At 46.0% G+C, this 18,332-nt stretch overlaps 1 protein-coding gene across 10 annotated transcripts in view; it reads right to left on the reverse strand.

The window, feature by feature from the left end:
- The window catches only part of RNASEH2B (ribonuclease H2 subunit B), an 84,480-nt gene that overhangs the window by 25,173 nt on the left and 40,975 nt on the right, over nucleotides 1-18,332 (reverse strand). For 9 of the 10 annotated variants that reach the window (XR_014818862.1, XM_021065146.2, XM_084981128.1 and 6 more), the window contains 4 exon segments: nucleotides 14,581-14,645; nucleotides 12,650-12,755; nucleotides 9,842-9,923; nucleotides 6,028-6,070 (listed from right to left, as the gene is read on the reverse strand). Coding sequence is in view for 8 of the 10 variants with exons in the window: in XM_021065146.2 (XP_020920805.1) it covers nucleotides 6,028-6,070; nucleotides 9,842-9,923; nucleotides 12,650-12,755; nucleotides 14,581-14,645 (296 nt within the window). In the remaining 2 variants the exon portion in view is untranslated. 10 annotated transcript variants of the gene reach the window in all.

Raw genomic sequence — 18,332 nt, forward strand, 5'->3', positions numbered from 1 at the left:
AGAGCCCCGAGAGCCCAGGAAAGGGTGGGTTTTTGGTTCCTTCGAGCGGCTGAACAAAAGGAGTTCATCTACATATTGCAGTAATGCCCTCGTCTCGAACTTGAGTTCCGCCGGTTGCTTTGCTAGGGCATTGCCCAACGGGTGCGGGCTGTCCGGGAACCCTGGGGACATGCTGTTGGGTCCTATTCGTATGTAGATGAGTCCATTCCAAGGCAAAAAGGTCCTGGGGATCAGAGTGAACATAAAGAGAAGAGGCATCTTTAAGATCAAGGACTGTAAACCAGGCTGTGAGCTCCGGGGTCTAAGGATGGTATATGGATTGGGAGTGATCAGGTGAAGAGGAGTCGCAGCTTTATTCACGCTTTGAAGATCGTGGACCATTTCATAGTCCCCGTTTGGTCTGTGGACAGGCAGGACTGGGAGGATTTACAAGGAGACTCGCACAGAACCAAAGCCCACATTTGATGACTTTTGAGAAGAGGGGTTTGAGGCTTCATCGAGCCTCTGGTTTTATGGGTGCAAATGCCTGGAAGGGACGTCATTAGCCTCTTGTTAAGGTGATTCTTACAGGAGTGGCTACTTTTGCCCATCCTGGGACTCCCTGATCTCAGACCTGTGGATCTGTAAGTTTTTCATTTTCTGGGGAAGTATTCCGGGCTGGACTCTCTGGGCCTTGTGTAAGGCACAGTCCAGCTGAAAATGGGTCTTGGTTTTGGTTTTCAGGGAGAGTAAGAATTGCCCCCAAGGCTGAGAGGACGCCTCTTCCCGATAAGGGGCTGGGGCGTGCAGGCATGACAAGGAACTCGCGAGCCGTTACGGGGGTCTCTCCTCAGGTGGGAGCTACAGGGGTGGCGAAGTGTTTCAGTTTGCGCCTTCCTTCTCCTCCGACAACAGAGCAGGTTTCAGCGGCAAGGGGCCTCACGGGAGAAGTCAGGACAGCGTAAGTGGCTCCGGTGTCCACTAGAAACTGGACAGGCTCAGCTGCCACGTCCGTGGTCACCCACAGCAACTCCTGTGTGACGATGAGTCTTCTTGGGAGCCTTGGGTGGTCCTGGGTCACGTCAGTCAGCCACTGCCATGACTGGCGGGGGGAAAGGTCCCTGCTCCCGTCAGAGCTGAGGGCGTTCCCTGCCAGCGGCCCATCTTCTTACACAGTGGGCATGGCATCTTGGGTGGAGGCTGGGCATTCCTGGCTCCTGTGCCTGGGGCTCTCACAGCTCAAACCAGCTCCTTTACCCGGCAGGGGTCTTCTGGGAGTGCCGCTGGGGTGGCTAGGAGGTGGGCTTGGTCCTGTCGTGAGGGCGCCAGCAGCTTGGCCAGCAGACAGGCCCTTCGTGGGTCACGCCGTTCCTTCCCTTCTTCCTCGGCCGGGTCTCTATTGTTAAGGACACCGAAGGCGGTCTCGCTAAGGAGACCGAGAGGGTCTGGGGCCCCAGGGCAAGCTTTTGAAGCTTCTGATGGACGTCAGGGGCTGACTAGGTAATGAAATAAGTTGCAAGCTGTCGCCCTTGACAGTGTCTGGGTCCAGGTTTGTTTACTTTCTGCGGGCATCTACCAACCGGGCCTGAAATGGGGCTGGATTTTCGTCCTGACCTCGGGTGATCTCTTCAACCTCATCATAGGCAACAGGTTTAATTATGCACCGTCTCAGCCCTTCCATGAGGCAAAGGGTCATGTGGTCTCTGTACAGATAGCAGACTGGCCCGGCTGATAGTCCCAACTGGGATCAATCGGTGGCACCGCCGTCATGCCCGCCGGGTGATAACTGGGTCGGATGAGGTCTAATCCGTCAGCATAAGCTTGAGCATGTGCCCAAACACCGGTCTTTTCCTCAGTGGTGTGGCAGCGGAAATGACAGCATTCAGGGTCTTCCAAGTAAGGTCGAAGGAAAGGGCCAGTCTCTGGGGTTCATTCCCAAGAATCTGCCCAAGCGAGTGTGGCGCTGGTTGAGGCCGGACAAAGAAAAAGGGGTACCGACTCGGGCAATTCCCTGAGGTCTGCCTACTACTTCCTGGAGGGGGCAAAGGCGCTCTGGCTGCACCTCTGGTTTGGCAGCTGTATTCGGCGCGGAGCGGGTGGAGACGGTGAGAGAGTTTTAGGACTTGGGTCTTCTGTCTGAGACTTGTTTTCGTCCAGAGATGCTCCCAGAGGGGGCTTCTGTACAGTCTGAGTGGCCGCCGCTGGCAAGGTTCCCTAACACGGGACGTGCACAGCCCAGGTTCTCTCTCAAGGCCATAAAGAATCTGTCCTTTTTTTCTGCCTTTTGGGAAAAATGTCCAACAGCAGGATGGTATTAAGCGTGAGGCTTCCATTCTCCAGCCAGGCCTCACTGTCCTCAAGGTGACTTTGGGGCCAGGCTGTATCACAAAAGACAACGAGCCTTTTCTGTTTTAAAGAATCTAGAGGAACCTTGTCCCAGTGGCTTAGAGTACACCCGGAGGGTGAGTCCTCAGGGACAGAGGAGGGGCTTCCATCCACCCCTCAGGGAGAAAAGGCTCCTAAAAAAGGAGGAGCACCACCGGCAGGGTGTCCCTCTAGGGGTTCCCAGGTCAGGAGCAGCATCCCTGTCTACTGAGTCCTGCCAACCTTGGCCAGTGTGGGGGTAGCAATCCTGCCAGCCCCCATCCGAGCATCCATGGTCCCCAGGATGAGTCACCTTCTAGATTTCTCCATGGAGTCTATGGCCAATAAGTGATCCCTGTATTCCGGGGGCTGGAGGGGGGGAGTCCCCTGGAACAGGCATCTTCTAGTCCCAGGGCCCTCTTAGGTCCTAGTTCCCTTTCTCTAAAAGGGCGGTCAGTATCGGAAAACAGGCACTGGCCACTGTGTGGCACTGTGTACAGCCGCCGTGCAATGATCTAAGAAAGTTTCCATTTCTTTTAAGCTACAGTGTGTGCCAATAGGCTGCATTTTATATTTCCACAAAATCGAACGTGATGAGTTAGTCAAATGGTAGCTAAGGCAACCCCAGAGGGCAAAGTCCCTGCGGTCCGGGTCCCTGGCTGCCTGTGAGAATGGCTGAAGCTCTTCTTGACATGTCCTTGGCATATGCAGTAGTACAATGCGCAGACCTAGTGGTGAGGCTGGAAGACACCTGACAAACCTGACAGATTTCTTCCCTCCATTTCCATGTAAGACAGTGACGGACCTAAGTGGACCTAAAATCATCCTATGGGGAAAGCTGCAGGGAAGGGATGGCATCGGGCTTTAAACTTAAGTGCCTAAAAATGTTGCATGAAGTTGCCTTGAGGTGGACAGACAGACCTATCGACTCTCTAGTCCATCCAGGACCCGCTCATCGTTATAGGGCGGGAGTCATCTGGTGGTGGATTTGTAGTCTGTCTACTCTGGCCCACACCGTCGGGATCCCTTAGTTCCTTAGCAAACGTAGGATGGAAAACAGACCAGCCTTGGACTGTCTCTTAGCTGAACAGGGACGGGTATCAATAAAACATGTTGTGCCTGTGGGCACCACTGGCCAGGTGGAAGGAGACAGCCAGAAGATGCATGAACAGGCCCAGTGGCCACACTCCTTTGCAGAGTGTAACCCCAGCGCTGACCCCACGGGGACCGCGGTCAGAGGGCTATAACCAAACTCAACCTGGTTCTTTGCTTGGACCTCTGATCGCAGTAACGCTTTGGCTGTTTCCTGGCCCCGGTCTCATTCACCTGCTTGTGAAGCTTGCTTCTTCCGGGTTCACAAGCTTCCCCTACAGAAGAGGCACGGCAGGTGTTTCAGCCCCTCCCGCAGGAGGACGGGGACTAACGGCGTCCGCGTCCGCCGGGCAGGCTCGCAGCCTCCTTCTACCCCCACCCTCCATCAGCGCCTGTGCAGACGACCCCGACACCCTGTCCCTGCCAGAGAGCAAGATGCTCTGGACCCATGGGTAGGGGCAACGCCCCTGCTCAGCTTGAAGCAGCTGCAGAAGAGGACTGTCGACCCTGTGACCCTGAGAAAACGTAAATGGACCAGACTTGTTGAGGGAGGCAGTGCTAGAGCCGGCAGGTAGCCAGACAGGAGCAGGAAGAGAGGCAGGGTCATGTGACAGAGACCCTAAGACATCTTGGGATGACAGGGCTCCTAGGGGCACACAAAGAAAGGAGGGAACCTCTGGGTCAGAGGGTCAGCGTTTCCTCGTGAAGCCCTCGGTGCAGTGGGATCAGCCCTGCAACCAGAGCAGGACCCGCCAGGCGCTGAGGCCAGGACAGATCTGAGCAAGACCAAACAAGGACAAAAAACCCCCTCCTCTCGGGAAGGTGGGGCTGGGAGGAAACGCAGGGAATGACCCTCAAAACCCCTCCCTCGTCGATGAGCCTTCGGTCCTGTCACTTCCACACCCGCTTATAACCAGCCTGCCAGCAGGAACTGCTGCTGCTCCCCTGAGCCTGCCTGCTCTCCTCCTGAGTGTTCCGTTGCTCAATAAATCCTTGCTTCGCTTACGTGGTTTCCTTGTCTAGTCTCTCAATTCTTTCTGTGGCAAAACAAGACCCTACCCTCTGGGAACAGTATCCAAGGCTAAAACCTTAAAGAATAGGTTTCAGTCTATTCATCAGTGATCTCTAAGTTACTAAGGGAGAGAGAGATTTGCGAGAAGGAAATGTGTTTAGCTTCTGGAGGGAGAGAAGTAAGAGAGAAACCAATGGCCTGTTCTCTTGGAGAGAGCAAGGCAACTTTCTCTGTGTCCCTGCTGCTTCTGTCAGAGGTCAGCTGTTGCACTGGAAGAAACCCGGGTCTGGCCTAGAAGGACCTGAGACCTAAAACCAACTGACTGCCTGCAGCGCTTTTCCTCCAGAGAGGAAAAGACGCATCTCCTTGGACAGTCTGCTGAAAAAGGCCCACAACGGACACGGATGCACTTTAAATTTTACGTCCGTTTCTAAAAGTCCAAGCACTGAGTAATTTTAGAGCCACAACCACCTCCAAACGGGACAGGATACTAAAATAAAAAAATAAAATAAAATAAAACCATCCTGAGCACATAGGCTTTTGAAGGCAGTGAAAGAGGAGTTGTTTGGCACCCGCTCTGCCTTCCTTCTCAAGGCGCCCATTGTTCTGCAGGCGCGAGAACGGCCTCCTGGATGAGCTGGGGCAGGATTTACATCCCTGGGTCTGAGCCGTGCTCACTGCTGTGCCTGAGGGATGCCTTGGGATGCTACTATTTGCCATCAGGTGTGGGTTGTGACTGGCTTCTCCACTCCCTGTTTCTGGGAGATAAACACAGGCTGCCACTCATGGTGCCGGGGAACTGTGAGGGCATGTCTGAGACATCTGGGAGAGGAGAGGTTTTCCACGGATAAAGCTTACGCATACACCCCATTCATCTTTTCAAGTATAGAAAAAAAAAAAAAAACGTGGTCACCTTTGCTCAGAGGATTCTCTGTGCTGCAAAAATCATGCTCTATGCACCTCTGTGCCCGTGGCAATTGTATCTGATGAAATAAGTTTTAGTTGTTCATAGTGTATCCCTGGTGATGTATAAAGTTAATTACAGGATCAAGCTCACTGGAGAAGACAATTTTTTGGGCCACACTTGCAGCACACGTAAGTTCCCAGGCCAGGGATCGAACCTGAGCCACAGCTTAACTTCTAGGCCATCAGGGAACTCCCAAGAAGACTTAATTTTAATTTTGTATCTCTAATATTTTGACACTGGTATCTGGCTAAAACCAACTCTTACTTGATTTTCATAGCACTTTATCATTCTGGTAAGATCCACAAAAAACAAAAATAACGATGGAGAGCCCAGTATATCTTTAGTCTGCCACCATCACTTCATGCAAGATGGATTAAGTATGCTTCTTTTTTTTTGGCTGCGTTCACGGATCATGGAAGTTCCTAGGCCAGGGATGGAACCCAAGCCATAGAGCAACTCAAGCCACTGCAGTGACAAGACTGGATCCTCAACCCACAGTGCCACAGGGGAACTCCAAGTATGCTTTAAAATATACTAGAATATACTAAATTTACGTGGAAAAATGTAATTTTGTTCCAAGTCTCCCAAAGATACCTTAGTCACAGCTTCTTACCTTTGATGGAGGGTTTGGCACTGACGCTGGAGGTGCTGGAAGCCTGAGGAGCAAAAAGTAAAAATCACGGTCCTGGTTTTCACAGACAAGAAAACAGTAAGACTTATCAAGTTTTACTGGTATTTCACAGTTTCACCTCCATATATCTTACTATTCAATCACCTCAGTAGGGAGAGTGAAATTTCTCTAACTGAATAAATCTTCATTTAGTGACTGAATTCTCTGTACTGGCATTGTCTGGGCTACAAAGCAAAATGAGAACTCAACTCATGTGTTGAAACAGAACCACATTTCTTTAGCCTCTATAAATTTACATTTTGTTATTATATTTTTTTCATCATAAATCACAAATCTAGCACAGATTCAAAAGTGAAAATTATTTTAACTGTTGACCAAAAGTCACAAAAATTTTACTATTCTTCTATTTAAAGAGAAGTTTAATTGACATATCTTACTCTTCAAGTCTTTAAAAAAAAACTGAGCAAAAAGAAAAGGATCTAAAAAAACAATGGAACATAAGGTCTTTAACAACATAAGAAGGTACAAAGAAATCCAGGAAAATACTGAATAGCAGCATATGAAAAAAAGGGCAAAAACCTAAATGGACATTTCTCCACAGAAGACAAACAGAAGGCCACTAGGCAAATGAAAAGGTCTCAGTATCACTAATTGTTAGAGAAATGCAAATCAAAACTACAATGAGGTATCACCTCACGCTGGTCAGAATGGTCATCATTTAAAAGTCTGTGAACAGTAACTGCTGGAGCGGGTGTGGAGAAATGGGCACCCCCACATTGCTGGTGGGAATGTAAAGCGGCACAACCGCTGTGGAAAACACTGTGGAAGTTGCTCAAAGAATTAAACACAGAACTACCACATGATCCAGCATCCCACTCCTGGGCATGTATCTGGAGAAAACTGTAATTCAAAAAGGTACCTGCACCCTATGTTCCTAGCAGCCCTATCCGCAATAGTCAAGACATGAAAGCAACCCAAGCGCCCACAGACGCATGACTGGATAAAGACGATGTGGGAGACATGTACGTATATGCACACACAGAGACCACTGCTCAGCCAAAAAAGGAATAACGCCATTTGCAGCAACATGGATGGTTCTAGAGATTTTCATATTAAGTGAAGTAAGGCCAAGAAAGACAAATACTATACGATGTCACTTATATGTGAAACCTAAAATATGACATGAATGGGAGTTCCTGCTCTTGCGTAGCGGGTTAAGGATCCTGTGCTGCCCCTGTGGCGACTCAGGCCACTGCTGGTATGTGGGTTTGATCCCCAGGCTGGTGCAGTGGATGAAGGGTTTGGTGTTGCTGCAGCTGGGGCACAGGTCAACAGCTGCAGCTCAGACTGGATCCCTGGCTGAGGGACTTCCATATGCTATGGGTGCCCCCGCACCCCAAAGACACCAATGAACTTGTCTGCAAAACAGAAACGGACCTACAAAGACAGAACAGACTTGTGGTTGCCAAGGGGGAGGAGAAGTGGGGGAAGGATGGATTGGGAGTTTGGGATTAGTAGATGCAAACTATTATATGTAGAACGGATAAACACGAGGTCCTACTGTGTACAGCACAGGGAGCCATATTCAACATCCTGTCATATACCATAATGGGCAAGAATAGCAGGCTTTCAATATACTACATTACTGCACTCCTACAGAAACCAATTTCCACTAATTGTTTTTTAAAATAGGACCTAAAATGCAATTTGCGAAAAACAGCAAATCTACTAAAAAGTCATTTTTATCTTCATGTATAAGAGGAGAAAATTTTAAGAATCAGCAAAAGCTATTAAATCATCACACACATAAAGTCTTAAGAAGTTACTAAAATACAGAAAATAAACACATTTTTTCAGCCTAAAGTACGTCTCCATATTTTATTAAAGACCTTTGTGAAGGAAAGAACACAAACCGAGTCATTCTCAAACCCTTCTTGCCCCCTCAAAGACACAGACTGTGTTTCATCCTTCTCTGAGTTAAGTGCTGGGCATAATAAAAATTCTTAGTGAAGAGTTCCCGTCGTGGCTCAGTGGTTAACGAATCCGACTAGGAACCATGAGGTTGCGGGTTCGGTCCCTGCCCTTGCTCAGTGGGTTAATGATCCGGCGTTGCCGTGAGCTGTGGTATAGGTCGCAGACGTGGCTCGGATCCCATGTTGCTGTGGCTCTGGCGTAGGCTGGTGGCTACAGCTCCAACTGGACCCCTAGCCTGGAAACCTCCACATGCCGCGCGAGCGGCCCAAGAAATGGCAAAAAAGACAAAAAAAAAAAAAAAAAAAAAATCTTAGTGAACATCTAATGATAAGGCAAATGGTACAAAACCTTTAAATCTAACTTTAGGAAATATTCTACATGCCATCTACTCTTCTGTCCACCTTTAGTTCTCTTAAAATGACCACTAAGAACCAAATTAGTTAAATCTGGCTGGGAATATAATTTTAATAAGGTGTACACTTTAAAAGCATAACCACCTGTAATTCCGATCCTAATGCTCAGGAGTTCTTGAGCTAGTACCCACTAAATCAATTTGTTCCAATCAAAAAGTCCATTAAAAATCACCATCAAACTATAAAGTCTACGACATAACTCAAGTATAATCTTATCCTACATGCACCTTAATATTCACAGCAGCACCATTCACAAGAGCCAAGACATGGAGGCTAAATGTCCACCAACAGAGGAATGGATAAATATGTGCTATATAAAAATTACACCCCCCCCCACATATATATATATACACAGTGGAATGTTACTCAGCCATAAAAAAGCATGAAATAACACCCTTTGTAGCAACAAGAATGGGCTTAAAGAATATCATACATACTAAGTGAAGTAAGTCAGACAGAGAAAGACAAATACATGATGTCACTTAAGTGTGAAATCTTAAAAAAGGATATGAAGGAACTTATTTGCAGAATAGAAACAGACTCGCAGATTTTGAAAACAAACTCACGGTTACTAAAGGGAACAGGTCAGGGGTGGATGGACTGGGGTTTGTGATTGGCATATGCAAATTGGCTATATGGAATGACTGGCCAACAGCAATGGGACCTGCAGTACAGACAGAGAACTCTACCCAATATTCTGTGATAATCTATGTGGGAAAAGAACCTGAGAGAGAATGGATGTGTATACATGTATAATTGAATCACTTTGTTGTACAGCAGAAATTACCACAACACTGTAAATCAACCATACCACAACCTCAAAAAATGAAAAAAAATTAAAAAAAAAATATGATTCAGGGCGTTCCCGCTGTGGCACAGAAGGTAAAGGATCCAGCATTGCTGTAGCTGTGGTGTACACTGCAGCTGAGGCTTGGATTGGATCACTGGTTTGGGAACTTCCATATGCCACAGGTGTGGCCAAAAAAGAAAAAAAAATGATACAAATGGAATTATTTATAAAACAGAAACAGACTCAGACACAGAGGACAAATTTAAGAGTTACCAAAGGGGAGAGGGAGTGGGGAAGGGATAAATCATGCATTTGGGATTAGCAGATACAAACTACCACATATAAAATAGATAAACAACAAGGTCCCACTGTATGGTACAGAGAATTATACTCATTATAGCCTATAACAACCTGTGATGTAAAAGAATGTATGTATAGCTGAGTCACTCTGAAATACACCAGAAACTGACAAAATATTTTAAATCAATCCTACTTCAATAAAAGGAAGAATAATCTCTTATCAGAAAAAGTGATATTATAAACTATAAAGAAACCCTATTTCTAGGAAACCAAGAAGTACAACTATGCTTCATTATAACTAAAGATGAGCTATACTTACTTCAAATACTTGGATAAGTCGTCACTTAAATCTTTAGGTATGTAATCAGATATCAGACCATGGGCATAACGAATATAATCCTCTGAAAGAAATAGAATGGAAAGTAAAAGAAAAAAAATTAGTAATAACTATTGCAGTTTTACAGTTAAATTGACCCTAGTTTCCATTCAGGCACCATCTGGCCTTGGAGAGTCCCTTAAGTCCTTAGTTTCCGTTTCCTTATTTGTGAAATGGGGACCTCACATCCACCTGCCAGAGCAGGGGGGAGACACGATGGAGGAGCTGCCCTGCAGGATGATGCCGAGGTTATGAGATAATCAAATGCAATACAGTAGATATGCCCACTCAATGCAGGTAAAAATTCAGGGTTCTTTTCTTAGTTGAGGCCCTTGAATACAAATACAGTTCAAAAATCAGCTGTAACAATATAAAATAGTCACATCTTTTTAGAGGACTAATTTCTTCTAGGTCTGTGTCAATATAAAATAAATGTAATTATTGAACAATAATGAGCATGCTCATCTAAGAGAAATCATACATGATGTTTCCGTGATGTAGGCGCTTTATAAGAGTCCTGAATGTTATACATACTCTTAAACTAATAACATGTCATAAAAATGTAAAAAGCAAAACTCGGCAGAATGTATAATCGTTCCTTCTAAAGCACCTGGATTCTCGGTACTGAAATGTATCAATTAAGTATGGTTACACAGAGAAAATCTGTTTTAAAGCCCTGTTCCTTAATTCAGTATTGTTTTTGTAGAATACTAGGGGATAATCAAACTTAACAGATGGGATAATCACATGGGGATATAAACTACCAAAAGCAATATCCCAGATTGTTGCTGGGATATTAAGTTTCTTTTTTCCATTCTCTTGTACCTTCCACACTAGGAGAACAGTTTGCCTCGGTATTAGAAAGTGACTGCTGCTTGGACCACCCGATCTCAAAAAGTCTTCAACAGAGACACTCACTGTCAACACAGAGCTGAAAGTTACCACCTGACCCTTCTACAACTCTGCTCATGGTTCTGGGTTAGACATTATTCAACACGTCATGAATAGACAAAAGAAAGTTATCTGAAGAAAATCAACATACTGGGAGTTCCCTTTGTGACTCGGCAGTTAATGAACCTGACTAGGATCCATGAGGACACAGTTTTGACCCCTGGCCTCTCTCAGCGGGTTAAGGATCTGGGATTGCTGTGGTGCAGCTGCAGCTCCGACTCAATCCCTAGCCTGGGAACTTCCATATGGCATGGGTGTGGCCCTAAAAAAGCCAAAGGGGAAAAAAAAGAAGAAAATCAACATATACATCCATTTGCTTCTAGTAGCCATACCAAGCTAAAATTGTTTTAAGAAGTAAGAATATAAAGAGTACAAAGCTTATTTTACATTAATGAAACATTATAAATCAATGCTACCTCAGTAAAAAGTTTTTTTAAAAAGCTGATTTTATGGCTGGGATCCTAAATGGCAACAGAGCCGAGCCCAGACTCTTGTACTTAGAGACTAGTACAAACACTGCACTCGGAACAGAAGACCTGGCCTGGGAGTTAGGATGGGTGACTTTGGATAAGTCACCTACTTCTCTGAGACCATAGTTCTTCATTTTTAAAATGAGAAGACTCATCTAAATAACCTACAACACCCCTTCTCCTACTTCAACACAAATCTATGGTTTTATCCATCCATCCATCTGTCCATACATGCATGCATCCATCTGCTGTCAACCCATTCATTCTTCTCCCTGTGCGACCATCCATCCATCCATCCATCCATCCATCTGACTTAGTCCCTTCTCTTCTTGAAGCCAATCAGAGACACTGGTAGCTCTTAAACTCAGATATCAAGGGCAATCCACCCTCCCAGAATGGCAGGAGCCAGCTATCATCTGAATGTGCAAGGTCCTGAGAGGTGGATTCCCGTAAATCAAAGACTGCCTGAATTACTATCAATCACCAACAGGCCACCATCGCTCGTTTTTCTTTGTTTTTCATGACAAAACTCAGATGTTTTGAAGTTGCATGTGTAGAACAAGGGAACACTGCGTTGGAGCTTAAAGTCAGAATAATTTCTGTCCTACCATTTTAGAACCTTAATTGCAATACACAGCTGTTTTTCTGCAACTACACATACAAAAATAAGAGGAAACTACAAACTGGAGAAAGCTAAAGAATGTATCTTAATAACCTAGAAGAAAAAATTGCCAAGTGAATAAATTTTCAACTAAAATCAAAATATTGAGACCTACAGTGGGATCTATGCTTCTTGAAAGGAAGACGCAAACAAATGCAGCTCACTGGGAACCCTCGTGCCATGTGAACAGTACAACAAATAGGTTATGAGGATGGGGCTTGGGCTTAAGATCAGGCACATTCCCTTAGCAGCTCAGCTCTACCGTCTACTAGCTGTGTGACTCTGGACCCAGCCTCAAGGCTTTCAGTGTAGAATGAGACTAAGAGGCAGGATCAGATAAACTAATGTGTGCACACTGGCAGCTCAGTAAAAGGCCTGGCACATGAGACACGCTCAATAAATGAGTTGTTAGGATTGTAATTACTATTAGCGCAAAATGCACATCTGTTGAATGAATGAATTCAGTAGAAATTATAGATAGAAGTGATCTACGGCAGCAATACCACTTGGCTCGGAAACAAAATACACACCTGCCACGAGATCTATGAGAATAGAGCAGCAAGATGTGCAGCTTCCGAGACACCGAGGTTTTAAAAGAGTAAGACAGGCATTTACACATCAGCAACTTACTCCAGACAAAAATGACTTCTGATGAAATGATGTGCTTACCTTCCTTGTCAATGGAAGCCTGGTCACCGAAGAAAAACGCAGTGGACTGTACCCGGGCACCGACATTTACGTTATTGGTTTTCAAAGCTGCTACAGTCTGATGGACCTACGACATAATCAAGGGGGGAATGTCAGGGTATTTTCAACTAACTTTAGAGACTCATGATTTTCCACATGATCCTCAATTCACTAAGATCCAGGAAGAAGTGATTGAGGACCTGGAAATACCTTCATCAGAGATCAGAAGATGAGACGGGCTACACATTTGGGGAGAGGCGAGCGGCAGTGACAGCCTTGAGGGGTGAGCGCGACACCTGGACGTGCTAAGGCCGAGCCAATATGAGAGCAACTAACTCTCCAGGGCAGCCTGCTTGGGTCTGCTCTGTGACCATGGGCCGGTTACTTAACCTCTCTGTGCCTCTATGAAATGGGAATAAGGACAGTACCTACCTCACAGAACTCTTGTGAGGATTAAATGAGTTAACACACGCTAAGCCCTTAGAATAGAACATGGCACAAAGCTAGTATGTAATGATCTGCTCGGCACCTAGCCCCCTTCTTCGCCGACACAGACATCTACCAATGCAAAGACCGATGCAGATGAAAAGGGAACACGGGCACTCTTCCTATCTTTTCACCACCTTGTACGTAGGAGCCTGATTAATTCTGCGGAGTTCACGTCCATGCTCCCAGGCTCCCATCGTGCCCAGTAACATGATATGACAAACATGGTTTTCACACACGAGATAGAAGAGAATCTTAGGAATCAGGACTTTGGCTGGGATCCACTGAACTCATCTCCATATATCTTGTCAAGCGAGATTCTTAATCACTGAGGACGTACGCAGTATCTGTGACCAGTGGCTTTTTTTGTTGTTGTTTACTATATCCACAGTAAGACATGCACCGCAAGCTGACACCCCAAAACACACAGAAATATGTTTCATAGTCACACTTAATACTTGCCCTTATACTGCGGTATCTTTTAATATCTATTCTACCCTATCCCATTCTGTTCCATCCAATCCATTCCAAGAGAAACACGGGCTGTGATCTACTACATCGACTTGAAAAACACTGCCCAAGTCCTTCTATGAGGTCTAATTCTTAGGATCACTAACACACAGGGTTTGCCTGGAAGGTGACCCCTCTTCAGCATCCAGACACTGAGAGGGGTCACATTTCCTCTAAGCCCAATTCTGTTTGGTCCCCTGCGGGCCATGTGTGAGCAGTGTCACCCTCTGAGATGCCTGCAGGACTGAGAGCAGGGAGTGCATGCGGCCTGGTATCACCTGGCTTGCGGATCCAAATCTGTGCCAACGAATGGGAGGATGTCTTCCCTCAGCGGTGAGGATCACGGGGAAACGGGGATGCAGGGCAAAGGAACACATTGAGCTAATCCAGAGCTGCATGAGTTCGGGAGAGTGGAAAGCCAGAGTCTCCTCGCACTTGGAGGTCTTTGTGCAGCTTCTCTCTGGCCACTGGATGTACAAGACGGTGTCCGTGTGCAGGCTCACCGCTTTCTCTAAAGACGTTTAAAGCGGGCATTAAACTCTTTCTACTGCAAGGTACTGGAGAAAGGCTCACCACTTTCTCTAAAGATTTTTTTTTTTTTTTTTTTTTTTTTTTGCCATTTCTTGGGCTGCTCCTATGGCATATGGAGGTTCCCAGGCTAGGGGTCCAATAGGAGCTGCAGCCGCCAGCCTACGCCACAGCCACAGCAACGCCGGATCTGAGCCGCATCTGAGACCTACACCACAGCTCATGACAACGCCAGATCCTTAACCTACTGAGCAAGGCCAGGGATTGAAGCTGCAACCTCATGGTTCCTAGTCGGGTTTGTTAACCACTGCGCCACAATGGGAACTCCCACTTTCTCTAAAGATGTTTTAAAACGGGCATTAAACTCTTTCTACCTCAAGCTACTGTACCTTTTTTTCCAGCCATTTTAATGTCTTCTCTTTGCTGTACTTGTAATATTTCTTCTTGTCTATTTCTGGATTAAATTAAAAGAAAAAAAAAAGAGAGCAGTGGATTAAACAAAAACATAAACTCATCTTACCTAATATCTTATATTCTTGAGAAACTCAATTTATAACCCTGAGAGCATCCCTGAGACATTAAAAATCCCTAAACAGAATGCCAGATTTAATCCAATTATTAAATGAGTGGGAATTTAAGAAAACTATCAACTTATACAAATGGTTCTCATCACAACGAGAAATTTTTTTTTCTTCTTTTTATTGTATCTATATGAGATGGCGGATGTTAATTAAACCTGCTGTGATAATCCTATCAAACTATATATAAATCAAACCATCATTCTGTACAACTTAAACCTATACAGTGATGTATATCAATTATTTCTCAATAAAACTGAAAATAATTATCCAAATAAATCTGGAGGAAAGGTCTTTTTTTTTTCTTTTTTTCTTTTTAGGGCCTAACCCGTGGCATACGGAGGTTCCCAGGATAGGGGTCCAATCAGAGCCACAGCTGCCGGCCTGCACCATAGCCACAGTAACTTCAGATCTGAGCCGGTGTCTGCGACCAACAGCACAGCTCACGGCAAAGCCGGATCCTTAATCCACTGAGCAAGGCCAGTGATCGAACCTGTAACCTCGTGGTTCCTAGTCGGATTCGTTTTCTCTGCGCCACAACGGGAACTCCAAAAAGTATTTATTTATTTGGAGGTTCCCAGGTTAGGGGCTGAATCGGAGCTGTAGCCACGGGCCTTCGCCACAGCCACAGCAACGCGGGATCTGAGCCGCATCTGTGAGCTACACCACAGCTCATGGCAATGCCGGATCCTTAACCCACTTAGAGAGGCCAGGGATTGAACCTGCAATCTCATGGTTCCTAGCTGGGTTCATTTTCGCTGTGCCACGACGGGAACTCCAAGGTAATTTTTTCATTGAAGTATAATAGACAAACCATACCATATTAGTTTCAGGCGTACAATTCCAGTGATTTATTAATACTCATTTTGAAATGGTCACCACAATAAGTCTAGTTACCATCTGAAAAGGTAATTTTTAAGACTCAGCAAATTAACATACCAAGCAACCTTCATTTTTCTGAAACATTTTAAGCTCATTTCAATGTTTTCAATGAAAGACTTCTAAAATAAAAGCGGAAATCCCAAGCAAGAAAACGGAAACTAAATGCAGTGTGGTGCCTATGAAGTTCATTGCAGAGAGTCAGGAAAAGGGTCCCGTTAACGACTTGCTTCTGCTCTGGGGGGATTCGTGGAGAAAGAAGAAAAGAAAGATGGAGCTTGTCTATTTTAATGTTATTACCAATAAATCCATGGCTATTTTAGGGGAATTTAGATTTACGATAGGCTCAATCTGGCCCCTTTATGCAGATAGAAGTTTCGTCTCCTATAAATGATACCCCTTCTCCTCACAGTGCAGCTGGCTTCATTACACACGTTGCATAGACACAGACAAGGGCTCACTGTCCTATGCGCTAACACCTGATTCACGGGGTTTCTTGCTTTCTGTGCCATCAGCAGAGGCAGCACATTCACACCCGGCCTCCAGCCTCCCTGCAGGAGTTACCTCTGCGACCACTGGAATTCCTAAGGCCAGATGCAAACGTCCCACTTGTGACCCCGCTAGAGTCACACAGAATGACGCTTTCTCTTTCCTCCTTAGTTACTGTGGGAAACGGAAACTGCTTATTCAGGGATGGTTTTCTGCAGTCTGGTGAACTGCTTGAGTTTCACTCAACAGCTCGAACAGGGAGGGGCTGGCTGGCCGGAGCTCTTGTACATTTTCTCCCCATTTCAGCCTCTGGTTGTCAAGGCCGGGCAGTGGGTGGATGGAGTGGGGACTAGACCATTGCCCTCATCTCCTCAGGACGTGTCACCTGAATAGCGAAAAGGAGGGACCACTGCAAATGGTGCTGTCGGCAGTCGGAGAATTCCAAGGTGTGCTGTCTGCTCTCCTTGAGCCTGGGCTGCCCGGCAAACAGCCTGCTGCAGAACCAAGGCAGAGGTGAGTGAGCTCAACCTCCCTGCGTTGATGTGGTATTGCTCTGTTCAAAAACAGGGGGGAATTCTAAGGGTATACAGCAATCACTCAATCCACGTACACTGCTGAAGGGGTCTCAGACATTCTGATTGTTGCCTGAGACAATGTCCATGGAGGCGCAGCGGTCAGGTGGCCTAAAATTCCCACTTGATGCTGCCGCTTACTTCTCTCTTGCCTTTATTTACCTCCCCGCTTCCTGGGAGGACGTTCTAGTCTGCCCAGCTTTCCTTCCTCTCGCTCCCCGCCAGCCCCCTGCAGGCCTCTCCTTTCCCTCCTGAGATGCTCATTCAGAAGAAGTGCAGACCAGGCTCTGAGCCCTGAGGCTGGGCTCCCGCACAGCCAGCATACCATGCCACCTCGGGAAGTCACCTGCTGAAGGCGGTGTGGCACAACAGCTGGCCCATGGCAAATACCTAATGTTAGTTTAGCAAAAATGCAATAATGTGTTAATGATAATAACTTCAGAAACTAATGTAGATTCAGGCCTGCGCTAAGTTCTTCACACACATTCTCTCACTGAGTGCTCAGAATGAACTGCAGGTGAGAATGCCTGTCTGTCCGCATCTTAAAAGACCAGGTTTGAGTGATGTTACCTAAACGGTCCAAAGTCGAGGAGCTGGTAAGCAGGACACTGGATTCCTTCCCAAGCTGACTTCAAGGCTATGGATCTGGTGTTCATTTTACTGAGATGGATTACTCAGTCCTCACCGTCCTCAGTACTCCTGACCCCGTTTTTTGGTGGGAAAAAGCTCTCCGCTATGATTCTACAAAAACGTTCTCTTGGTCTCGGTACATCTCTGACAGCTTCTCCTCTCTTTCTCCAGTTCCACTGCCTCCTCCTTGGACACCAACATCTACCCTTCTCCAGGGCTGACTCCGTCCTGTCTCAGCAGAACTAAACAAAGCCCTCCAGGAAGCCCAGAGCCCTGAACTGGGCTCTGTGCCATTTCCTCCCAAACTACCTGGTCGCCCTGGCTTGAGTCATTCTTGCCTTGCTTCCCACATTCCATCACCGGATTCCATGGGAGATGGGAAGCCATGATTATCGTGTAGGAAACAATGAGGGAGGAAATAGAAAAAAAAAAAAAAGACCCCCCCCCAAAAAAAACCCCAGCAACTCTGAAAACAGGAGGCTCAGCTACTTGGGCTGGATCAGCAATTACTTCATTTTAAAAAACAATAACTTTATTTAGGAATCATGTTTACATGATTACACACTCATTTTAAGCACACAATTTGAGCAGCATGGACAAATATGTACCCCAGAAAGTTGCCCTGAGCTTGTAGTCAATTCTGTCATCCCTACGCAGACTTCAGGTAACCACTGATCTGCTATGATTGTAAATGAGTTCTCACTTTATTCTAGGATGTCACAGACATGGAATCATAGAGTAAGTACTTCTTTGAGGCCCTCTTCTTCTGCTCAACATGATTTCTGTGCGAATCTTCCACTTTGCTGCAGTGACCCATAGCTCCTTCCTTTGTAGCATATCATGTAAGGACCTGTCACGTTTTGCTTACCCACTAATCTAGAGAAGGGCTTGCAGGATATTTTCAGTTTTTAGCTATTCTGAAAAACTGCGATGAACCCTTTGACTGCTGAGAACATTCTTGCACAAATCTTTGTATGGACACATGTCTTCATA

This window comes from Sus scrofa, chromosome 11, assembly GCF_054392235.1.
Source record: "Sus scrofa isolate SSC_HxYL_T2T_F1_AM1 chromosome 11, Sscrofa_HxYL_maternal_Yorkshire_Landrace_v2.0, whole genome shotgun sequence".
Classification (NCBI taxonomy): domain Eukaryota; kingdom Metazoa; phylum Chordata; class Mammalia; order Artiodactyla; family Suidae; genus Sus; species Sus scrofa.